At 47.5% G+C, this 25,799-nt stretch overlaps 2 protein-coding genes across 3 annotated transcripts in view; one reads left to right on the forward strand and one right to left on the reverse strand.

Moving 5' to 3' along the window:
* Syn3 (synapsin III) overlaps window positions 1-25,799 on the forward strand; it is a 375,944-nt gene that overhangs the window by 97,780 nt on the left and 252,365 nt on the right. For both annotated transcript variants that reach the window (XM_013024869.1, XM_013024868.1), the window contains 2 exons: window positions 10,480-10,636; window positions 14,293-14,382. In XM_013024869.1, the coding sequence (XP_012880323.1) occupies window positions 10,480-10,636; window positions 14,293-14,382 (247 nt within the window). The remainder of the gene's footprint in view (window positions 1-10,479; window positions 10,637-14,292; window positions 14,383-25,799) is intronic.
* Window positions 16,177-25,799, reverse strand: part of Timp3 (TIMP metallopeptidase inhibitor 3) — a 53,513-nt gene continuing 43,890 nt past the window's right edge. Inside the window, exons 3-5 of the mRNA XM_013024870.1 lie at window positions 21,643-21,754; window positions 20,995-21,116; window positions 16,177-20,173 (exon numbers count right to left, since the gene is read on the reverse strand). Of these exons, the coding sequence (XP_012880324.1) occupies window positions 19,976-20,173; window positions 20,995-21,116; window positions 21,643-21,754 (432 nt within the window). The 3' untranslated portion in view covers window positions 16,177-19,975. The remainder of the gene's footprint in view (window positions 20,174-20,994; window positions 21,117-21,642; window positions 21,755-25,799) is intronic.

Raw genomic sequence — 25,799 nt, forward strand, 5'->3', positions numbered from 1 at the left:
AAAATAATCTAGCTATGAAGCTTTGAGAGTTCCCCAAGGAACTCTAATATATACCCAAGGTTAGGAGTCCCTGATCTTCCTTGAAGGGTAGATCTGGCATCTACACAGTAAAGAGCCACAGCCCCCCAGCACAGAAGGTAAGCCCCAGACCACTCTCCCAAAAGCTGTTCCTGCCTGCCCTTGTCTGACCATATGAGCTGAGCTGGAAGCAGCCACGGTCCTGCCAGGAAGTTCCTGTCCACCGTGGAGGGTCAGCTGGAAGCATTTATGCCGGACCCCCAGCTGGGTGGTAGTCCTGAAAATCATTGCCATGTGTCTCCAGCCCAGAAGGCATGGCCCGCCTTCCCTACACAGCCCCTTTCCAGGCAGCTCTGTCTTCCCCTGCGGGGCCCCTGAGAAGTTCCTTTTACTTTAATGGTGGTATTGAGCACGCAGATTCCTTGCAAGCCAGCCAGGTTCTGGAAATACAGATACACATCTGTATTTATAAATCAGATACAAACGCGGTCCTCCCTGGTAGGGTTGACAGCTAGAGGGGGAAGCGGGAGACACACCGGCAGCAAGGATGTGGGAGGCAGGGGAAAGAAAGAAAGGCAGTGGAAGATAATGGTACGGGGGCGGGGGGAATGAGTTTGGGGGCCAGGAGGGGGAGCTTCAGGCGGGATCCAAGAAAAACGGCCACAACAACACTGAGGTTTGTTTTTTTTTTTCCTGTTTCTTTTAACATACTCATATTTCATCAGGTGCTAGTGACTCATACCTGTAATCCTAGCTCCTCAGGAAACTGAGACCTGAAGACTCTTGTTCAAAGTCAGCCCAGGCAGGAAAAATCCATGAGACTCATCTCCAATGAGTTACCCCAAGAAGCTAGAAGTGGATCTGTGGCTCAAGCGGTAGAGTACCAGCCTTGAGCAAAAATACTAAGGGATTGTGACCAGACACAGGCTCAAGCCCCAACACTGACAAAAAAAGAAAGACACAAAACACCAAAAGAAAAAAAAAAACAGAAATTATGTTCTAAAATTGTTAATAACTTTAAACATAAATGGTTGAAAGTCCTTGAAAGTAGGAAGAATAGAATAATAAAACACCGTAGACTGCAGTGGCTAAGAACTCCCAAGCTACCTGGCCTGGCTGCTTAACCTCCTGTGCCTGTCTGACTTCAACACAAACACAGACGCCCAGGTGGACGATGCCTGCCTCACAGAGCAAAAGACGTGAGCCTACGAATTACACATGAACCGCTGGCTCCCCTTGGAGCCATGACTAACACTGCCGTGTGTTAAGCAAATCTTCACATGCTGCCACATTTGTCTTAGGTTCTTTTAGACAGAGATTATTTACTTTTTTTGATGCTTTTTTTTTTTTTTTTTTTTGCTCAAGGCTAGTGCTCTGCCATTTGAGCCATAACTCCGCTTGTAGTTTTTTGTCATTAATTGGAGGTTAATTGGAGGTAAGACTCTCATAGAGTCAGGTGCCGGTGGCTTACGCCTATAATCCTAGCTGAGATCTGATGATCCAGGTTCAAAGCCAGCCCTGGCAGGAAAGTCCATGAGACTCTTATCTCCAGAAAATTGGAAGTGGTGCTGTGGCTCAAGTGGTAGAGCACTCGCCTTGAGCTGAAGAGCTCAGGGATAGTGCCCAGGCCCAGAGTTCAAGCCCCACGACTGACCAAAGCATCTCATAGAATCCCCCCACCCTACTCCAGGTTGGCTTTGAACTGTAATCCTCATATCATAGTCTCCCAAGTAGCTAAGAGTACAGGTGTGAGCCACCAGGACCTGACTTTGGAGAGAAATAGTGGATCAGACACACTTTCAACACCCTTCCCTGTGCTGGCCACTGAGGAAGAAGAAATGTGAGCCAAGTAGTGAATGGGGCCAGCATGGCCAGCCCTGGGTTTTGAAAGGAGGTGCTTCACCTGGACACGGGGTGCCCCCTCTCCCTGGAAACCATCAAGGTCTTTTCCAAAAGGCTTCCTACATCAAGAAACTAAAGATACTCACTCACCTTGCTCCCCAACTGGGTCATTTCCTCTGTGAGTGAGTAATTTTGAAGGGAGAGGAGAGCAGGCAGCCCCACCTGCTCTGGGGTCCCCCCCAGCACTGTGGGGCTTGGTGAGTGATAGAAGAGGAGGGAGGCCCCGAACACCTTCCAGCCATAGCATCCCTTGACCTGAGGAGCTAGCCTGGGGGAGGGCCTCTTTCTGGAAGGCAGTACCCTCTCCCCCCCCCCCCCCGCATGGGTATTTCCTGCTGAATGAAAGTGCTCAGTGAGGCCTTGGCTAGTTCCTTCCTTAATCTGACAGGAGCAAACATGAGGGCTTGTCAGAGTGGATGTTTGTGGGGAAAGTCTGTCTTAGCTCCCAGCCTCGGTTTGAAATGTGCTCTCCTGTCACCCATGGGCAATACCATCATTTTTTAATCTCAAAATGGGCTTCCCCCCTCCCTCGGTCCCCCTCCTTCCCCCTCTGCTTCTCCTGCATCCGCTCCAGCGTGCTGAGCACCAGCTGCCCGGAGGCCCATCTCTCATCAGCTGCCTTATCTCCCCGATGAATAATGTCCCCTTCCCCAGAGCCTGGCAGGAGGCCCATGGTGGAGCTGGCTGCTGACAGCCTAGAGCTCAGGCAGCTGTGGGAAGAGAAAAAAGCTGCCCCAGGGCTACAGGGGTGAGACTCGGAGTTGCAAACAGAGGACAGTGTTCACAGACCACAGGGTCCCCAGCACTCTGTCCCCATACTGCTGTATGCTCGGGAAACTAAGGCACTTTCCTCCTGGAGTGGTGCCCTTTCGAAGTGGAGATGACTCGTAAGAAATGTGACTGGTGGTGTGTGGCCACAGAGACCTCTGGACTTGAGGACTACCCTGGGTCTCAGTTTTCCTCTTCTTCAAGATGGCGGACAGTAGCATTGCATATATGCTGTCAGGTTCTTCCCTGTGTCAGCCAGTACCTCTGTCAAGGAAAAGTGCCATGGTCGTGCTATGCCCGGGACCGTCTCCTTGCCTTGGACTGACTGATGGTAACTGTGTGACCCCTGAGATGATTAAGATGCTGTCCGCGTCTGTTCCACCACCCACCAGAGGAGTCGGTCTTGTCCTCAATGTGGGAAGCCCCATGTTTACCTGGCTGTCTCCAAAGCATGCTAGGTACCAGCTTCACAAGGGTTTTGTACGAAGCCCCCAGATGATGCCCAACGGTGAGTAACAACAACGAGTCTTAGGGACCAGGCCTTCTAGACCGAAAGCAAGAAGAGCACAGATCCAAGTTCTGCAAGTGGAGGGCCTGGGAATGGTCCTCAGGCCCCTTAGCCCAACTCTCCTTGTTCAAGTGTTCTTGATCTTAGATGTACCAAGACACTGAGGGATGAGGCTGCTGGCATTGTAGTTTCCTTTCCCCCATGGACCTCATGAACACCGACTATGGACTTAATACCAGCTCAGCGCTCAGTGAAGGTCATATGCACTGGCTTTGGAACCCAAATACCCATAGTCAAGTCTTAGTGGACCTTGTTCAACTTGTTTAAGCTCTCTGTGCCTTTGTGTCTCTCAAAAAAATCAGGTGGTTCATAGTATTCACTATCTTAGGTCATCCTGAGGATTATAGATAATACAGTGAAAAGCCTAAAAACCTGATTCCCAGCACTAAGGAAGCGGTTCATAAATTGGAGACATTTTTATTACCTGTGAGGGGCAAGATGTGAATAGTCCCTGATCAGAGCAGGCCCTTGGTGACGTCTAGAGATGTGTTGGGTGGTCACAACTACATCCAGGAGCATCTAGACTAGACATGTTCCTCACATCTGACAATACACACGGCAGCCCCTCACCACACAGAATTCCCCAGCCCCCACATGGCCACAGTGCTGAGGTTGGAGAGCCAACAGCTGTAGGATCTGATTCTGCTTGCACCACCAACAGTTGTGTGACTGTTGGCAAGTTCATTATAACAGCTCTGTGCCTCAGTTGCCTTACAAGTTTTCCTTTTCTTGCTTTAATGAGAACATGAACTAGAGCTGCAGACACAAGAAGCCATTTGACCTGAGGATGTGGTATGTAGAAAAGACCTCAGCTCAATCTCATTGGAGTAGAAAGGAATCTGACAGCTAGGTAGCTAGAGTTATAGAGAGGGACATGTGGGAAGTCACAGGCTGCCTTATCCAACAGATCTAGCAATGGAAGGAAGAAGAGACATGGCTGGCTATGGTTACCAGGGAGGAGAAGCCTAATTTCTCATCCGTCATCTGTCTGTCCATCTTTTGGTCTTTCCTTTCTACATATCTACATATCCATCTTTTTCTTTCTTTCCCTTTCTATCTTTCATCTACTTACCCATCCTTCCATGTATCACTTCACCTATTTACACATCTACCTACCTGCCCATCCATCCATCCATCTGCCTTTCTATCTCTATCTGTCTGTCTGTCTGTCTGTCTACCTATCTACATACCTACCTACCTAGCCATCCATCCATCCATCTACCCGTTCATCTACCTATGCCTGCCACCTGATTTCTCTGGTTAATGCCTCAACTAAATCATAACAAAAATGAAAATTTTCAGAAGACAAGGTGTCTCTTGTTCCTGTCTCCTCACTTTAGCAGATGAATAGGGATGCCCCACCTCTGCTGCCAGCTCCATCATTTTTCAGCATGACAATCATCAGCCAGATTCTCTTGTCTGTTGCTTTATGTCACATAAAATTGGACCCTAGGCATTTTCCATGATATGACATCATTGGCGCATTTCTCATTTTTTCCCCAGAATAATGATGACCTCATTGTTTCTTCCTGTCTGTAAAAACACTCGGTGCTATTTTGCTTTAATGTAGACAGTAGCAAAAGAAGAACCAAATCCCTACTTCCCATTCCTCTCCCTTCAAATAGCCAAGTTAGCATTTTAGTGAGTAACCACCCAAACAAAGCTCTATATATGTATGACTTTCTTATATTGCTTTATATAGAAATATATTGCTTTGTATAAATATGAACATTTTCTTATCATCAGTGTTAGGGTTTGCTTATAGTCTATATGTGTGTTCCTTTAAACTAATCCTCAGTGTGATGGTATTGGAAGGTGGGATCTCTGGGAGACAAAGATTCTGATGGAGCCCTTCTGATTGTGATTATGTCCTTAGTAAGAGACTCTAGGAGCTGTCCACCCCTTCTGCCTTGTGAGAACATAACTTGATGACATCAGCTATGAACCAAGCAGTAGACTTCAGCACACACTGATCCTTCCTTCCTTCCTTCCTTCCTTCCTTCCTTCCTTCCTTCCTTCCTTCCTTCCTTCCTTCTTCCCTCCCTCCTTCCTTCCCTCCTTCCCTTTCTTCCTTCATTTCTTCCTTCCCCTTCCTTCTCCTCCCTCCCTTCCTTTCCCTTCTTCCCCCTCCCTCCCTCCTTTCCCTCCCTCCCTTCTTTCCCTTCCTTCCTTCCTTCCTTCTTTCCTTCCTTTCTTCCTTTCTTCCTTCCTCCCTTCCTTGTGATCCTGGAGTCTGAACACAGGGCCTCAAGTTTTCTGGGCAGGCACATTACCACTGAGCCACACCTCTAGTTCTAACCCTTTTTGCGCTGATTATTTTTAAATAGGGTGTCACATTTTGTCTGGATCTGCTCCTGAATGATCTGCTTGTTTTAGGTTTCCTGTCACAGGTTGGGTGACAGGTGCATGCCACTGTATCCAAGTTCTTCCAGTATGATGGCCTCTTGCAGATTTTTCTGCCCAGGCTGGCCTGGGATGGCCATCTTCAGTTTCAGCCTCTCCTGTAGCTGCAGTGATAGGCTTTCTGGGATGATATGTCCAACTTCTGGCCTGAAGTCAAGGTGTCACTGGGGCTCTGGTTCCCTGAGAGCTTTTAGGGACATCCTTCCTTATCTCTTGCTGTTTCCTGACCATTTCCTAATAACATCATTAGTGTTCCCGGATCACAAACATCACCACCATCCTTCTCTGTGGGCCTGTGACCAAATTCACCTCTTCCAAAACAGCAGTCCCTGAAGCACAGTCTGCCACTCCAACCTCACCTCATTTTAACTTGATTACATCTGCAAATAGAATTCTGAATAGAGTTATATTTCTATATGAGGTTACTGTCACAGGGTTCAAGACCTCAACTTATTTTTTTGTTTTGGAAAAGTCACTATTCAACCCTTAACAGGTTGGGAAGTCCGGGGATGATGGGAGGAAAACAATGGAACACCAGGAACTCCTTCTCTGACCTGGAAGAGCAGGAAGAGCTCAGGATAAAGAGATCAAGATTTTTGGGGGGTTGAGATGGGAGAAGAGGGATCCTATTTCCTCCAGCAGCTTGTATCTGTGTTTTATTAACCACCTAGAACTTTACAAAGAGGCCCTAGGATTCGTCAGAGAGCCGGACTGTCTGTCTTCTCTGGGTCCCCCACCCCACCAGCCTTGTATCTGGCAGAACTTCCCTGCAGGCCACCCTGCCCCCCCCCATGCAGCATCCTGTTGTCTGCTGCTCTCCAGATTCTTGGTTGCCTGCCACCTAATTTCTTTTCGTCCTGGACTAATTTCTTGCAGTCCTCAGGCTAGAGGGGAAACCATGAATTCCCCCAAGTCTTTCCATATGGACGGTTCAAGCCCTCCCTCCGCAGAGCATCTATACTTCCTCTGCTTTATAACTTGAATCAGGACAGTGTTATCATAAGCCTTCGGGAGTAGGAAGACTGTCCAGATGTTTTGATGTCCTCCCTTTGGCTAGTTTGCTATTTTCCTGAGCCCCTTCCCCCCACCCCAGATTTAGTGCCAGAGGATCTATTTCCACAGTGGAGATAGAGAAGGGTTTCAGAGAGTATGGAGACAGTTTAGAGCCCCTCAGAAACAGTTCCAGTGGTACACAAGGATGTCAGAATGCCTAGAGCCTTCCCAGGCTTGGCTGAGAACCAGATCTGGAGGTGACAGGTCCCTGTGTGACCAGTGTGACCAGAATTCAGCATGTTTATCATCATGTTATCTTGGATCTTGGGGAGGGGGGAGGTAGGAGGGGAAAGGCATTAGTATAAAAGATTAGCGGCGCAGCTGAGAATAATAAGGTTTCTGCTCATTAACAGAGGTCCCAGCCAAAACCCCTCCAAGCTCTGTTCTTGCTCCTGCAGGCCTTTGCATAGTTGAGGGAACTATGACACTGCTGTGATGGTGAAGAGTCACTCAGCTTTTGGCCCCCTGCCTCTTGATGGTGCCTGAAGCCCTTCATGATCCCCAGCAATGCATCACCTGTCCTGTCCCTGCCATTTAATTATCCACTGTCCTTGATTTCTTCCAAAGTGCCCACAGCCACCTCTGGGAAACACCTGGGCTGCCAGGAATTCGACTAATAGAGCTCATATTCATTTTAAGACTGACACAACAAGAAACCCCAACCACAGCCTCCAGCCAGGATGTGTCAACTTGTGTGGGATTGAAGAAGATCTTGCCCAGGCATGAAAGGCAGAGGACATGATCCCTGTGGGATGAGGGAGACAGAAAGAAGCAGCAAGGGGCTTAGAAAGGTGGCTCAGCCTCAGCTCAGGCCTCTACCTCACCCTACTCTAGACTCCAACCATAGCATTGATTGCAGATTTTGCTGGTTCTTCTCCATGTCAGTCAGAACAACTTTGATGGTAAGTGACAGACCCAACTCAAAACAGTGAAGCATGGCAAAAAGAAGAATGTCCTAGCTCAGGAGATCAAGATAGCTCTTCATAGGCTCAGGAGGATTCAGGGACTTAACACACATGGACAGGGCTTTTGTCTTTCTTTGTCTCTGGTCCTGACTGGCACTCCATCCATCTTACTTCACCTCCTCTCTCCTAGAGCTCACAGAAGTCTGATGGGTCCATTCCACACCTGCCTCAATCCTTAGACGACTTCCTGCCCAGAAAAAAAGTGGGTCTTGGAATCTTGGAGGGGATCTTATTGTCAATTCTTCTGCCAAAAATATAAAAGAATATTGAGCAAATAAACCAATGTGGGCTGCTATACCATTTCTTCTCCCGAGGATAAACTTCAGATCTCTGCTCTTGATAAACCGCTACTTTTCTTTCAAACCTTCCACGTACACACTCCCAGAACTGCATCAGACAGAGTTGAATATACTCTTCGATTTATTTTAGTGTTTTACTCATTTAGTTGTGCATTTAGTACATGGCACCCAACAAACTCTTCCGAGGCTATAATTGGGGACGGTATAGATCATGTCCCAATAATCTCAGGATCATCAGCCTCTCCTTGGTCCATTTTTAGGGTTAGACAGAAGTTGGGGGCCACTGTAAGGAAATAATTTGGGTCCCGGATGTTAGCACCAAATGTAAGGAACTATTTCAAGTCCCAGATTTTGGCGCCAAGTGTAAAGAAGTATTTTCAAGTCCCAGAGTATGAGTAAAGGTCAGAAAGACAAACTCATAGGCCAACAGGTTTATTGGACTCAAAACCCAAGAAGGGTAACAAAGCTTTCTTCAGCCTGGCTGAAGAAGAAATGTCATGATTCCCTTATAACCTGAGACTCAAACTAGTCCCTGAGAGCCACATGCATGGATGTGAGGTCGACAGGAAGGACTCGACCATCCCCTGATTAGAGAAGAGTGCCCAGAGTGATGGATTTTTCAGGGAGACACTGCACACCACCTGTTACCTGACTTGAGTCACTCATTTCTTTATATTCTTTGCAAATATCTCCAACTGTGCATTATAGGTAGCAATGAATGGAAACAATCCAAACAAATCTCAACAAGCACAGGTTAGGTCAGCACGGGTATGTCACATATGGCAAGTATGTTCCCTTTACTTGAATATGGGAAGCACAAGAAGTCATGGGAGCCAACTAGAATTCCCTGGAGTTAAAAAACTCCTGGTGGTAAAAACATTCCTCCATAAAAGCTAAATGTGTGTTCCTGCAAAGCAGCCCAGTAGTGACTGGTGTGTGGTGGTATTTGCTATTTATGCTGACCATCAGACCTACTTTCTTCTCTAGGAGCACAGGGAAGAATTCCTCCCCTCCCTGATGACCCCTGCCCTTAGTGTTTACTCATTTATTTATTCCTGTGCGCACACATCCATTCATGCAGTCATTCTCATTGGTATGAGACAGGCAGAGTTCCTCTTCTGATTGTACTGCTATCTGTTGTTGTTGTTATTTTCTCTTTTGCTCATACTGGGACTTAAACTGAGGATCTGGGTGTTGTTCCTGAATTTGCTCACTTAAGGTTGGTGTTCTGTTACTTTAGCTGTAACTCTACTTCTGGCTTTTTGGTGGTTAATCAGAGATGAGAATTTCAAAGACTTTCCTACCCGGGGTTTGCCTCAAACCATGATCCTCAGGTCTCAGATCTCCCACCTCTGCTGTTGCTGCTAGTCTACCCAGAGTTGTGTGACCATGATTAGCGTATTGTGAATCAGACATGGGAAGAAGACACCGCCATCCAAGTGGCCCCCTTGAGATGAATCAAGATAGCCAAGGAGCCCTGTATCATCTCCTGTGGCGTGACGGGAGGAAAGGTTCATGCACATCACCCATGCCTTCAGTACAGAATCAGCACACACCTGAGCTATGGTGCCAGGTGCTGGCAGGTATAGTGAGGACCAAGATCAGAAGGATTCGAGAAATATCTGCAGGGCAGCACATTCGTTCCTTCTCTACAGGGGACAAGTCCTTTCCCTTTGAGAGTTATTTTAACTTGCGTCAGAATGATTTTAAAGAGACACGCTGCGTTTGAAGTGGAAGATCTGACTCACAATGAGTCAAACAGGCCGATGGTGCCACGTTGAGTGTAAGCCTCTTTCCTCCAGTGAGGCAGATTGTGTCGTGCAACTTACAAGCAAGGAACCCAGAAATAGCTTGCCCCTTGACTGTGGGCGAAACAGTGTGTACATCCATCAGGAGCCAGAGATGGAGTAAAAAGCCTATGGTGGACTTGGAGCCAGATAGCTGAGTTTAAAAGGGGACTCTCTTGCTCTCCAGCTTTGGGCTTTTGGCAAGTTTGTAGGCAAGGTGTTGGGAAAGACAAATGCAGTCTTCCCAACTATAGAATGGGGAAATAACCCAGACCATCCCCAGGTCTGTTTGTATAGCCTTTTGTCATGATCCTTCAGAGGGATCCAGTAGAACGCCTGGCCTGAACTCTGGCCATCCCATAAACACTCGTGCTGCCTTCCTGAGGCTATTCCTTGGACAGAATGAGACAGGTTTTCTTTGACATCTCTGGGGAGCAATCCTGGTTACATGCAGATGGCTGGGAGCCATGAGGCTGTGCAGACTTGGCCCACCACATTACCTTTGTGAGCAAAGGATACAGTCTTTTCGGAGCCTCGGGGTACACATCTGTGAAATGGGGGTCTGCTGGCAGCAATACCTTCTCCTTGGCCTCTGCTGAGACACCTCCCTCCCCCACCAAGGCAGTGACCGCACCCTATTTGTGTTGCACCCAGCCAGCCATGGGCTCCTGGCCAAACACCACACAGTGACATTGCTCTGACCCCTCTCTCCGCAGATCCTTCAAGCCCGACTTTGTCCTGGTCCGTCAGCACGCCTACAGCATGGCACTGGGTGAGGATTACCGAAGCCTGGTGATCGGCCTGCAGTATGGAGGGCTGCCTGCGGTCAACTCCCTCTACTCCGTCTACAACTTCTGCAGCAAGCCTTGGGTGGTAGGTGACAAGCCAGGCCCAGATGGAGGAGGGGACCAAGAGATACTGGGTGTCCTAGCCATGAATTGGGATCCTTCCCTGGCACAGGGGCCTCCTCCTCTGTAGGAGTTATATAGTGATACAGTATCATGCTGTAATATTAGTCATAAAGAGGCATCCACTGTTCTAAACGTGCCATTGTGGGATTGTCACCATGGTTCAACAGCATCATTTATTAAGCATTTACTACATACCAGAAGTACGTGCTTCCTGTGCCCAAACCATCATGGATGCGTGAGTGGGGTGGGCATCATTCCTCCTCTTAAAAGAGAAGGAAGCTCAGTTTGGGGTGGTGACTAAGGAACTCAGCAGGGTCACATGCCAGTGAGTGGTGAAACCAAATCTTGAAGCCACCACACCTCAAAACAATCTCTCTCCAAACCCCAAGGCTTTCATTCTTGCTTGTATCCATTTGTTTCATTCATTCCTTGGATTTGAGTTTTCTCCACGTGTTACCTACAGGAGAGGCGTGACCTAACATACCAGCCCTCCACTTCCTCGTCTGCCCTCAAATCCTCTACTCTGCTTTGTATGTTTTCCCAAAATGTTCACCCTAGAATATGCATTATCTGCCTCCCTTGCTAGAAGTAATTCAGTGGTGCAACAAGTCAACAAATGTGTGTGTGTGTGAGAGAGAGAAAGAGAGAGAGGTGTATATATGCATATATGTGTGTGCATGCCCACATGCATGTGCATGCACGTGCACACATACAAACACACATACACGCACTATTTTGCTGCCTCTCTGTATAGGGTACTGGTTGGGAGCCTGGGCTCCAACGGCAGACTGCCTAGGTTCTAGTTGTATACCATGGAGCAAATGACTTGATCTCAGGGAACTTAGCTTTTTTGTTTAGGAAAGGATGGTAATAACGGGGTCTACCTGGTGGTCTTTTGAATGAATGCATATTAAATGCTTCTAATTGTGGCTGGCACAGAGCATATCCTGAATAAATAGTGGCAGTTATCATCATCATCATCATCATCTCCTATACCTGGAATCTTCTACACTGAATTGGCACTTGATGCCTATTGGGTGAGCCCATGCATTCATTTAACAGAAACACTGTTGTCATGGCCTGGACCTCCTTCTTGTGCTCTGACTGAGCTCTGACTCACCACATCTAGGATCAAAGTGGCGACTAACAGGCAAGAGTCCCCAGTCACCTGAGGGGAGCAACTTCAGCTTCACTGAGCTCACTGAGCCCGGCTCTTCGCCTCCACACAACTCATAGATTGTGCTTAATTGTCAGAACCAAACTGATGAGCAGATACTGCTAATCAACACAGCACAGATGAAAACACAGAAGCCTGCAGAGCTGGTCGTGAGTGACAGAACTAGGCCTTTCCCAAGCCCAAGTGCTTCATTATGCAATTGCTTTCCCTTTGTGGCTTTCAGCTTCCTTTTCTGGAAGATGAGGGGAACCCTTTAATAACATTTCCAAGGAACACCAAACCCACCAGGTTGACTCTTTGTGCTGATCTGCAGGCTAGACCCCAAGAATCTAGCTAGTTCCTGAGTTGCCTACTTCCCTCTGCAAGTTCTTAGTACTGAGTTACTCCCAAGTCAGTCTTCCAGGAGACATAGCTCTCCTTTCTAACACTGGTATCTACCTTTGGCCACAAATTGTAGCTTATTCCTTCCGTTGTTCAGAGTCTAAGTTGCCTATTCCTGCTTGTATCTACCTACAGCTCTCCTTTGCCTTCTGGGTGAATTCTCAGCTCCTTGGTCCCACCTTGTAAGTCTCCTGGTGGATGATTCCCTCTCCACCTCTCTCAACCAGCTCCTGCACCTGAGGCCTCAGTCATGAGAGTCACTCAGGGTCTCCAGAAACACGGCTCTCGTAGCACGCCCAGAATATCCTTCCCTCTCCTGTAATCAGCTCCAGGGGCCTCCCTGATTCCTCGCCCTGTCCCCTTCCAGATGCTAAAACCCCTACACTCTCCTTCAGCAAATGGTTATAAGCTCAACATCATACTGTACAACCTGTCTTCTATCTGTCAGGCAAAATTTGTTGCCTCAATAATCAGGCACAGAATGAGGCACACTGGAGGTGCAACCCACCCTCCACAATGCTGGGTGGTTGGTCCGGAGCTCACTCTCTCACTTTGGCCACAGAAGCAAAGCTGTGGCCCCCAAAGGTAGTGCAGAAACAATGGGCACCTTCTAGGAAGAGGCCTGGCCTGGGCTGCTAGAAACACATGGGTTTGTAAAGGCAAAGAACATCTATCAATAATAACAACATCCCAGTGCTACCTGTGCAGCAGGTAGAGACGTTTGAACTTCATACTTCATACTTGCTGGGTAGATGTTCTACCACTTGAGATTGATTCTTACTTTTTGCCCAGGGCTGGCTGGGACTGCAATCCTCTTATTTCTACTTTCCACTATAGCTGAGATTACAGTACTCACCACCACTCCCAGCTATTGGTGATATTGGAGTCATACAGTGTTCAGGCTGGCCCCAGTGATCCTCCCAATCTCTACCTCCCAGGTAGCTAGGATTACAGGTGTGGGGCACCATACCCAGACGTCAGGAATTTGCTTTAACAGATGTTGAATCAGCTATATTCTTAAAACAACACAATAAGGGAAGATCTTTTGATATCTCCGGTTTATGAATGAGGAAACTGAAGCCCAGAAAGTTTTAGTAACTCTCAAGTTACATAGTAAGTGGCAGAGCGAGACACAGTGTACCTACCAACTGCCTTATAATGTTATCCCTCCGGAAAGGCAGGTGTTGTGGGGGAGGGGCAGGGACTGGGGAGCAGGATGGTATAAACATCAGTGGCTGTTCCGTGGGCCAGGAGCTGGTGTGAAATGCTGAAGATATAGAGCAAGTGTTGATGAAATAAAGTTGAGTTGACCTCAAGAGTTTTGCCTACATCTTAGACCTTGGGCAGGCATAGAGAGGTTGCTGCTGCTAGATGATGGATAGGGTGGAGACCTAGTGAAAGAGGTTGGCATCTATCTGAGCAACAGGAAACAGGTGCTGGAGCATAGAACATTTGAATGCTCAAATGTTGCTACCTGCAACCTGGGACAGAAAGACAGGATACCAGAGCCGAAGAAATGAGAAAAGACAAAGAGACAGATAGACAGACAGACAGACAGACAGACAGACAGATAGACAGAGACAGAGGCAGAGAGAGACAGAGAGAGACAGAGAGAGAGAGAGTAAAGAAAGTGGGAATTCAATGAAGATTCAAAGGGGATTCAGTGCTCACTGGCTTCTGAACCCCGAGTTCCTGTAAGCAAGCTTATTAACATGAGATCTAGTTTATGCACATAGTGATAATTGACTCCCATTTGGTAGAGAGCAGAGGGAAGTGGTAAACATTTAACAATAATACATTCATCTTATTTGTAGGATCCAAACCACTCTAACTTAAACCATCACAGTAACTTACACATTTGTTTTGCCTTGTCTGTTTGTCCTTTTGGGTCCAGTTCTCAGCCTTCTGAGTGGTGATCAAGCAGCATTCCAACCTCTTACCCCTTTCTCAGTCTCACAGCTCAGCCTCAGGGTTCCCTACACTCAAAGTCTAGGATCGAGTGGGTAATTTCACCATCGTATGCGATCATGGCTGACTAATATTTCTTGGCTTCTCTCCAGTTCTCTCAACTCATCAAGATCTTCCATTCCCTGGGTCCTGAGAAGTTCCCACTCGTAGAACAGACATTTTTCCCCAACCACAAGCCAATGGTGAGTGGCCTTTTCTTCATGCTTATTTTCATGCTGTGGAATGAACACAGGTGTCTGTGTCCTGAGTCTCTTTGGCCAGAGCAGGTGGGTTCCAGGGTCACTCTCGGAACACATGGACTCTAAGGTAGAGTCTTCAAGTCTGGTGGTAATAACTGGCTGTCTGAGGGGAAGAGTTCATCTCCAGAGGGAATTCAGGCAGCAGGTCAAATGGCAAAGGTAGATGGCATTCTGTGAGACTTTGGGAACTGACAGCAAATCAGGGGACAATTTGAGCTGCCATGTTGAAACTCTAGGTTGATGATCAAGGAAAAAGATGTTTCCATATTGTTTTACTTGGGTCTCATCTGGGTCTTGGTTTTAATTAGTATTTAATAATAAAAAAACCAGTAACATTATATTTGCACTGATTGTTGGATAGCTATTGCCTTATGTGTTCTTTTTACTTGCCAACTTGTGACTATGCCCGAGATTGCCCCTGAAAAGCGTCTGGAAAGCTGAGCTCAGAGTATGTGATCTTTGCCTTCTGTTTGGAAAGTGCTTGGGCCGAGCAGGTCAATACAGTGTTGAGGGATAGAGAGTTCTCTGGAGATAGCCAAAAGTTGGGTAGAAGAGTTAGGAGTAGTTGGCAGCCGCTTGCAGTCATGATTGATAGACTTCTTGAACTCGTTAGAAGAATCAAAGGGCTATGGTCCTAGACTTGGCATTGCAGGAGATATACATCTTGGGGGAATAACATAATGAATATGGTATCTGAGACTCCTGCTGGGGTCTGTGGCCTGAATTTCAAATCGCAGGCTCAGGCTGCTGAGCTGGACAGCCCTGTTTGGAAACTCAGCCGAGTACAACTGCAGGCTCCAGATGGGAGCTACCTTGCCAGGTGGAAGTTCCCACTGATCACCTTTCTCCTGTATCTGATCAAGGGAGAGCCACAAAACCTGAGTTATTGCTGGTTTGGCACCAGACAGGCACACATGAAACCCAGCACCTTCCACTAAAATGTGAATACAATGGAGAAAACTTGAGATGATTATCTCCATCCAGCCTGAGTTAGAGACCCAGCTCTGTCTCTACTTTCTAGGTCTCAAACAATGTCTTCACTCCAAGAGTCACACTCTCCTCAAGGTTGTTGAGATTTCATGTGGTCAGGTGTCAGGATGGGTACTCAGATACTCAACGCAAATGACCTTCCAAACAGGAGCACAACACATAATCTGGAACATGGTCACTAAAGAAATGGGGTGGGAGGGCTGACATTTGGTATGAGTGATCTGCAGTGGAGGCAGCCCACTGGGTGAACACCTGGCTGTATGTGCTGGGGGGGAGGGGAGGCTCATCAGTTGTCATGACAACACAAGGAGTTCTTGGCATTCCCAACCAGGCTGAGCTACCCTGGGAATTTAAGGCTGGCCATTGCCATCAAATACCACTGCATACAGGCCTCTCTTCCCCCTCTACCAGGGTGCAAGTCTCAGGAAGAACACAAGAAAGTCTGATTCCGACCCTAGGAAATTAGATAAGAGATCCAGATGTGTCAGGACCAAGGAAAACTCTGGTAATAAAATCAGGGAATAAAGTTGGGGCTGCATCAGCATCCATGGAGAAATCATAGACACTGCTCCTGAAATTCTTCCCCCCGAAATAGCTGGCGTATGCTGTAGCTATGAGTGGAGGAGAGAGTATGCATGGGCCTAGAACACAGATTGCAGGGCCTAGAATACAAGCAGGACAGTCTTCCAAGGCCCCCTGGTGTCCACCGAACCCACGCAGGCAGTCAACAAGGCACGAGGCAAGAGGTGTTGTGTGATAGAAATAAAACCACTTTACTGCTTAGAATAAAGGACACACTATAAAAAGTGAACATTATGCAACATTACAAGACAATATACATTCACGGAATATAAAATTCATAAATAACATGGAGGAAAACTGTAAACAGTGCTACAAAATTTAGCAACAAATACATTCCTTCCAGACAGGGTTTTCTCTGGTTGGTTTCTCTCCATCACTTCCGGGTTTCCACACAGCAGACTGGGTAAAGGGAAAGGTGGAGCATGGGAGAATCTAAGAAGCCCCCTGCCTCAAAGCAAAAGCATCGCGAAGTTCCTTCCCTCTTCTAACCCCCAAAGATCCAACAGGGGGGCTGTTAAGAGCCATTTCCCCTACCATGTCCCATTTTGTTGTGCTTTTGCCATTAGATTATTTTTTGGAATAGTGTTTCTCTCAAATACCAATAACCTAGTGATTAAAAAAAAAAACTTTAGGTATCCAGGAGCCAAACACTTGGGTGCCATCTTGGGTGGGGGGGGGGATAATCTACATTGTTGATTATCATGCCCAACATGAAAAGGCTGGTGCAGGAAAGGGATAAGCATTCTCTCCTGGGGAGGCCACAGTATCTCCTAGACAGAGCTATTTCAAAAAAGTCACTTGTTTCCTTTGTGGTTAAAGAATGATTGACAGGGGAAATGGAGATATCCTGGGCTGTAGTTCGTTCAGTCATCATAAGGCAAGGCAGAGATTGCTTGAGAGGGGTAAAGATCAGAAAGTTCCCATAGCAGAGCGCCGGTCTGGGAGAGAAGAGCCTGGACATAGAGTTCCCTTGATGGGAAAGCAGAACTGATGCCCAGAGAAAGCAGAAAAGAACTTGAAATTAAAGAGTTTCCAAGGGCCTGGACTTTGGGGCAAAAATATGGCTTCTCAAATGAGTGGGTTAAAGAACTTGGAGAGGGAGAGGGGACAAGGGTTGATGGGGGAGGATGGCCCAGGACTATACGTGATACAAAGCAAGGACATGAGTATATGTTCTTTATTTTCCCCCTCTCTCCTTTCTACTCAAGGAACCCATGGGATTCAGATAGGAAGGAGGCTTCTTTGTGAGTTCTAATTCCCCAATTTGCCAGCCTAGCTGCCCGCCCGCATAGAAGTACTTTACTGTCTATTCCACTGTAGAATTTGATTCAGGAAAATGGTGGCATGTGGGTTTCTTTTTCTTTCTTACTTTTTCAGACACACTGTACACATATTACAGCCTACACATGACATAAGATTTAGCAAAATAAAACATTCACGATAGGGTTGAAATACAGAGGTGTCTCGGCTACAGAAATGACTTTACATTATACAGTAAATGAACAGAGGAAATAAACAACGCTATAGCTTATAGAAAGCTCCAAACCACCCTCTGACCACAGCAATTTGCAAAAGACCTTTTGTAGCCCGGGACATCCTCTCAGGGCCTTGCTGGTGGGGCTATGGTTCTGCCAGTTGATTTATGCTGCAGAGAAACTTCAGGGGTCTTGTGTTCAGTCCTTACCCTGAGTCCCCCTTCGTGGGAGTGGGGGTGACCACACCAGGGACCAAGAAGGGCCAATTGCCTGGCTGAAGACACTCTGGGGGCACTGGCAGAAGGCATGCATGTAGGTTGGACTAGGAGCTTGAGCTCCACCTTGCAAAACTTTTGGGCTTGAAATCGTGATAGTCCTAAACACCAAGTCTGAGAAACACCAAATATCTTAGAAGCATTGGCTTGCTGGCCTCAACTCCTCCGCTTCTACAGCTTCATGGAGAAGGCCACACCTCCCATCCCCCTTTGCCAAACGGCGGGAGCACAGGAGACAGTTGCACAGTAGTGAAGTCGATCGCAAGGAAACCCAACCCCTACACTGTCTTCCTGCTGTGGGGTCCTGCCAAACCTCTTGCCTGGACATTGTGTGTGAGAGACATACTACATCTTGTTGTCTGCCTTTTCTTCTCCCCTACTCTTGTTTCAGTTGGTAGCTCTGTTTCCTAAAGTGGAATGAATTGAAGATACAAATACTAATAGAGGATAAATACCCATAATCTGAAGGAAAAAACAAAAACAAAAAAGAGACAGTCATCACCTTCAATGTCGCCATCCTATCACCCCCCCACAACTCTGTAAAATACACGTGATCCCCTACTCTCCACAGCTCACATTTGACACTAAAACTTAAAATAATTTTATTTAATAGGAGAATTTATATTATAGTTTTATTTCCAAAAAAATACAACAAAAACCCTACAGCTGATGGCACAGCCAGGCTTCCCCAGGGACCTCCCATAGTAATTCCATGAAATGAGGACCCCAGGAGATGGCAGTCATCCACCATTGAACTGGAGGAGGACAGCAGGCTGTCCCCAAGCCCAGGAGAGGTGGCCATCGAGCCAAGGCAGGACACTTGGCTGTCCTTCTTTGCGTGAAGACCTCTGACCACCTGCCACCTGCCAGACAGTAAGGCAGTGAAGTGAAGACCCTCCCCCAAACAGGAAGCAAGAGGAAAAGAAAAGGCTAGAGGTCAGATGACCCCCATTATAGGGAAAAAGAAGGTGTTCAGAATTTCAAATTTTAATTAAAATGAAAAAAAAAGTCAACTTGGAATGTCATGATTTTCTTCAAACAAGCAACAACAGCAAAAGAGAAGCAATTAAACTATTGGCATATTTAACAGTATTGAATAGAATTCTGTGTCCTGTAAAAAAAAAATTAGCTTATATCCTCGTGTGGGTATATGCAAATGTGTATACAAACACATTCCCCCTAGATGAGCTAAATGCTACCTTGGGAAAAAAAAAAAGTATTTGCTACCCAGATCTACTTGGCTATATCTGTGGATAGTGTACAGTATGTGCATTTCTCCAATTTACATACAGGCAAACTCCCAGCCAAACCTCCCCCAGCAGCTTTCCCAAGGACCACGATGTCTTATGGGAGGCAGGGAGAGGAGAGAGATTTGTCTTAGCCCTTCACCTGAGTTTTTGAACAGACAGGCAAGTTGCCTGCTGATCTCAGGCAGATGTTTAAGTCTTTATCAACACAGAAAGCTCTGGCCAGGCTACTTTGCTCTAGACTCAGAAACATCTGGCCAACTCAAGCCTCACGGGGCTGGAGGAACTGTGCATGTCTTTTGAGACCTACTCCCACTGTCTGTTCCTTTACTCTCCTCGCTCTGTTGCACATAGACAGACAGTCTGGTCAGGATATGCAATCGCATCTCCTCTGCAAATAAGACCTTCTGCGTACCTCAAGCCTATCTGCTGGGTGCCTGCTCCTGACTGATCCAGAAACAGTTTGGCCTTCTGGCAACTTCCTCGTCTATGACCTTTGTGTACTCGGGTGCAGGAGAAAGGTGAGGGATGGAGGGAGGTCTGGGGAGATGGCCAAATGGGGAAGAAGAAGGAAGAGTAGTGATTACAATGCCCAAATGGGTTAGATTTTTCGATTTTTGTTTTCCTAAAAAAATATAGATTATATATCATGAAGAAAGGGAGTATACATTCCTCATTCCTTCTGGTATGGCACCAGAAATTCCCAGGTGAAAATGGATAATGTCAAAACCAAAAAGAAAGGGTTAGGGGGTATGGAGTAGGAGGAGGTGTGTGTATGTGGGGGTGGGGGACCGGGAAGATAGCTCCAAATCAATTCCATAATCAACATAGGCTTTTCTTTAAGTGTTCCAAGTGCTAAATTTGCAAGAAAACAGGCACTAATTTCACTGTCATCATCTGGGAAGAGTTAGTGTCCAAGGGATGCTCAGCGGGAAGGGAGAGAGGTGAGACAGGGCAGGGTCTGGGCTCAGGGGTCTGTGGCATTGATGATGCTCTTGTCCGGAGGGGCCCATCCTCGGTACCAGCTGCAGTAACCACCCTTCTGCCGGATGCAGGCATAGTGTTTGGACTGGTAGCCAGGGTAACCGAAATTGGAGAGCATGTCGGTCCAGAGACACTCGTTCTTGGAGGTTACAAAGCAAGGCAGGTAATAGCAGGACTTGATCTGCAAAAGATCATAAGCAACAGTTGGTGGCTGCTGCCATATTGGTCCCATTCTAGGTTCAGATCTTGGGGTGACTTCAGGGGAGTACCCAACCACAATAAGCCTTCAACCATAATCATAGAAATAACCCTAGCTCATGCTGTTGAACATAGGCTCTGCTCTATCCACTGTGTTATCTGCATCATTCCCCTTATCTCTCATTACATGTTTATTTCCCTATGAAAGGCTCTGTCTGGAAGCTTTAGTAATTCGCTCCAGATCACATGTCCAGAAAGTAACAGATTGGATGACAGGAAAGGAGTCTTCAGCTGTGAGTTGGAAATCAGACTCAGCAAGCTGTTGAACCTACGGGCTAGTTCCTTAAAATCTCTGAGCTGCTAGTTCCGCCTGGGAATAGTAGTAATTAAACCATATGTGATTGTTTAAGGACTGAGGAAGAGTGGCCCATAGCAGGGAGGCATACCTGGGCCCTAAACTTGGGTAAAAAACTGGGCCTGGTAGGTGAGACCTCTGTCAGCAGCCTAGGCTAGCCTGTCCACCTGGGGAGAATCAACTGTCCTTGGCAGGACCTGTCAGCATAAGGATCCTACCCTTGCTGTAACCTTGAACTTCCGCTAAGGGAAGGGACACTGAAGAGTCCTTGTGTCCAGCAGCTGCCATCATCAAGATGGAAGATTATGGTACCAAGGCATCCCCTCTTCCCCAGCCTGGAGTCACATTCTTCACTGTGCCTGTACCCCACAGCCAGCACAACAGGATCTGACGGCCTTGGGACAGCCCCTTGCCCTCCACTCCCCCGGGGGCGGGGCGGGGGGGCTCACCTTGCAGTTGCAGCCCAAGTGGTAGCGATAGTTCAGCCCCTTGCGCTGGGAGAGAGTGAGCTGGTCCCACCGCTCCACGAAGTTGCACAGCCCAGTGTACACCTTGCCATCGTAGACACGGCCTGGAGGGGGACAGGAGGCGAGGGGTCACGCATTCTGTCCGAAGTCTAAAAGGGTTTTTTGCTGACCCCACTGTTGGATGGCCCTCTCCCCAACACCTTTAGGATGAGGGTGACCTCATTTCCTGGATGATAATGAAGCTTGAAATATTCAGCGATTTGTAGTTGCTAAATTTCTCATTAAGTTCCAAAGCCAGGACTGAGGACCAATTCTTGGCTCTTCTCCTAATGTTTTAGTTTTAGTTAGTTTGTTTGTTTTCTATACTGATTGCCTAAAGGTGGAGAATTCTTAAATACAGACCAAACAAGTTGACCACAGGGTGCAGCAGAACCACTGGTCCCTTTTCATTCAGAGCTCCACAGTATGTCTGTCCTGGTTAAAGCCAATAGCCAGCCTTAGTGTGCCCCTCCCCCCCCAACCCTCAGTGGACAGCGGCTGTCCTCGGGATCACTGCTGAGCTACCTAGGCTGGCCTATCAGGTGTGGGAGCCCTGTTACCTGGAACTTTGGTGCTAGACTCAGCTATTACCTGTCAGCAGGTACTGGTACTTGTTGACCTCCAGCTTAAGGCCACAGAGACTTTCGGAGGCTTCCGTGTGGATGTACTGCACATGGGGCATCTTGGTGAAGCCCCGGTACATCTGTGGACAGAAAGAATATCATGAGAGGACGCCCCAAAAGCATCTTGCCATGTAGTTGCTTGGGATCCGATTCCCCTAATCAGGCAACTGAGCACCCTGGGGCTCTTTGTCTGCCCTCCTCCGCCCCCGAGGAGACCACCTTTCCCACACACAGGCTGGTGACTTGCAGAGAGATGTTCTTTCTGTCCAGCTGGACACACCTCCTCCTCCTCATCCAGCGGCTCCACAGTCCTCGTCCATGCATGCATTTCCCAAACCCCAACACCTTGGCAGGAGTCCAAAGAAACTACCAGGAAAGACTTCTCCACTTGAGGTCTAAGAGGACAGCCAGAGAGCTGACCTTCCTTTGCATGGCGTCTCTGACACCGGCCATTGACACAGATCCTTACTTATAGCTTCCTCAGGAGAGCCAGAAAAACCCCATTTTGCATATGACGGCTCTGATAGAAATTGTATTTGGCGAGCAAAGGGTGAATTCGGACAAGCATCCTCTGTGTGTTTTCCTTCCTGAGCATCTGGTGAAGGAATGAGGTTTCTTCGGCCCAGAGGAAGCACGCAAACATGGATACAACATTCAAAGACGTCAAACTTAATAGTTACACAGTTGAACCATGGGAAATTGCTGATCCTTGGTCCTTTTTATCTCCCACATGATCAGTATAGTGGCTCTCACGGGAGAGGTAAGGCTAACTCCTGAGGAACATTTGGGGATGATTGAAGTTTGTTTGTTTGCGTGTGTTTTTTGGTTCTCTGTTGTGGGATGGATGAGAGTAGGAATGTTACTAAACATCCTATAATATACAGAACAGCTCTAAAGGCTAGTAGTTCCAAGGCTAGGAGACTGCTGTGATATGAGCCCCTAAATTCCCTATAAGGTAAGAACTACAGAGCCCATTTTACAGGTGTGGAATCAGAGCCATAAGGCAGGTTGAGAGACGGCAGGTTGCATGGCCATGCCGTTGGTAAACATCAGTGCAAAGTTTCCAAGTGGAGGAATCCACAGTCCAGGCTTTTAGCTGCCATCCACATCTTACCCATCTTTCCTGGGGCACCGGAAGCTTAGGACCAAGGGCTCATTTGTAGCAAATTTCTGTTTATGGCTCTGCGGCTATTTTATCTGCATGTGACAAGAGTCCCTGGTATGAATGTCCCAGAGGCTGAATCCATTTGGTGGTTCCAGGTCAAGTCTGCCAGTGTCCCACAACCCCTGGCCTGCTGAGGCCACGGTGTGAACTGTGTGAGTGGGGGAGGGTGGAGTGGGACGCCCGCCAGGCATGGTCCAATCCCATTACCCCTCCAATTCTCAGAGCAAGCACACAGGCCCTGGATGGCTGCTGGTCACTGGGCCTGTCCCAAGGGTTTACAGCAGGACAATACCCCTACTTTAGTTCCTGGCATGCGTTATTAATTTGCTTATGGTAATTAATACAAAGCCAGACATCACCTCATTGGTGCCTCATGAATGCCTCCTGTTCAGTCTGATGGGCTGTTTTTATTCCTCTTTAGCAGTGACTGGCTGGCGGGGGTAGGTGGTCCTCAAGGATCTTTACTATGAAGTTGTTTGTTGGCCTTACAACTGAGACCCTCTGCCTTGGTTAAGGGGTGCGCTGTATGATGGATTCCGATGGTTTTCTGAGCCCTCTTCTCTGGTGCTCACCAAGAGAACAAGGAAACAATGGAGCCAAGGGCTTTGCCAACTGCTGCCCACATTTGGGGTTCAGTGATGCTACAGGGAAGCAGGGCTGTATCAACGTTTGCACCAGAGAAATGTTTTCTTTATTTTGTGGTACCATGATTTGAACTCAGGTCCTTGTTCTTACTTTGCAAACATTCTACCACTGGAGCCACACCTCCAGTCCTTTTGCACAAGATAATACCTTGTGCTAGCTTTCTCTGACCCCCTACCATAGGGAGGTACCACCATAATGAGCTATCAGCAGAACTTTGGATATATTACCAGTGGTGGAATCCGACCCCCAGTGCTGCATGGTAGGGGTCATTGTGGAAGGCAACACTATGATAATAAAGGTAGATCTGATTCATGGATGTATCTTCTCCTTGTAATAATCAACTCTTGATCTAATTTATGGATCCTGAAACTATCCTATGTCTGCAATCATAGAGAGCTAGAGAATTGACTTTGAGAAAGTGAGGAGGCCAGGAATTGGCTCATCATGTCCTAAAATCAGGGAATCGCAGTTCAGATAAGAAAGGATGCAAAAGTCACTTAAGCTAAGCGATGCCAAAGAAGACATTGGTAAATGCAGGTTCTAGAGAATAACAAGAGTTTGAATCTTGTCTCAGTCACTTATTAGCTGCTTGGAGAGTTATTGAACCTCATCTGTTTAGTTTCCTCATCTGCAAAACATGGCCAAGTATGTACTTCACAGAGTGGTTTTTGAAAATCAAATGACTTAGAATGTAACTTAGCATGAGACATCCAGTAAAAATTAGCTTACTGCTAGATGTTAATAGCTCACACCTATAATCCTAGCCACTCAGGAAGCTGAGCTGTTATGATCACAATTCTAAACCAGCCCAGATAGACAAATCCAAGAGACTCTTAACTGGAATTAACCAGCAAAAAGCAGGAGGTCGAGATATGTCTCAAGTGATAGAATGCTGTCCTTGAGCCAAAATGTCAAATGAGACCATTAGGCCCTCATGTCAAGCCTCAAAACTAGCACTTAGAAAAAAAATTAACTTAAAACCAACTATAGCAAAGTTCAGAAGAAGACGAGCAGAGTCTAGTGTCTTTGCCTATCTCATCTTTCGGCAGAAATAGTGTTAAACCAATTCAGAACCGCAGACAGAAGCAGCTGCACTCTTGGTAGTATCCAAATCAAGTGCCAAGAAGTTCGCATCCCTTGCGGGGGGAAGGGACAGATCATGTATGAGGTCTCTCAGTCTAATGAAATTGCCTGGCCTTCACTCACCATGGATAGCATGAAGGGCCACCTGGATATCAGATGTTCCTTGCTTGTCTGCCAGAGGTGAGCACTGTGCTGGATGCTGGTTTACATCACAAACACGTTTAAAACCGCGACTCACTCTGATTTACAGACTGAGTGACTGAGGTCTGGAGACACGTGGTACCTCATTGGGATGCCACATGCACAGTGCTGCCCTAAGAGTGACTATCTAGCAGAGAGAGCCTATGAAAACGCAGTCAGTCCTTGCAGAGGGTCAGATAGGAGTCTTGAACTGTGACTCTCAAGCACTAAGCAAAGGAGGCTGGTCCCTGAGGGCTGAGGTCAGAGAGGCTTCAGCTGGAGCCTCTCCGACACCGCCCCCCCTCCCACTGTTGTTGCTTTTGCTTCTTTGATTAGACAAACTCGGGAGCCAAGGGGACAGGCGTTCCGACTGCCCAGCACATGCACGCCCTGCTCACAGTCAGGACATGCAAAGCACATGACCAGCACATGTCCCCTGTGACCCTCCTGGGACCAGTTAGGACATAATGTCCCCCATACACGCTGTCCCCTGCGGTCTGCCGGAGAGCATGTCTCTTCACAAACAACAGCTCTTGGCAAAGCGGACTGCTTTCCCATAGTCCTGATAGGAGATAAGGCCTCCGCAGAATGACTTATGGCCAGTTCTGGAAACTTCCACCTTTCCATCTCAGCTCAGTCCCAGCTAATCTCCAAGTAAGGGGTCACAGTCGGCTCCTGCAGCATTCTAGCAGCCCCAGTCTCCTCAGCCACACCTCCACGGGTCTCCTGAGTACCGAGGGCATGCCTAAACAAAGGATGCGAGGTTGTATGGTTGACAGACCAGTCTGCTGGCCTGTTATCAGAGGTTGGCCAGGCTAGGATCCCACGTTCAGTCCTGCTGAAGGGGACCCTGCCTTTCTCCTATCTGATGACCCTGACCTGGTATAGACCAATCCACAAAAACAAGTCTCCCTGGGGACCTGTGCCAACCTCACCCCGGTGGCACATTAAGAGCTACAAGCTAGATCACACACCAACAAACCAAAGTTGACCTCTGGTTGTTGCCTGAGGGAGTTAGCTACAAAGGGGTGAGGGTGGGAATGACTCGTGGG

This window comes from Dipodomys ordii, unplaced genomic scaffold (genome assembly GCF_000151885.1).
Source record: "Dipodomys ordii isolate 6190 unplaced genomic scaffold, Dord_2.0 Scaffold79, whole genome shotgun sequence".
Classification (NCBI taxonomy): domain Eukaryota; kingdom Metazoa; phylum Chordata; class Mammalia; order Rodentia; family Heteromyidae; genus Dipodomys; species Dipodomys ordii.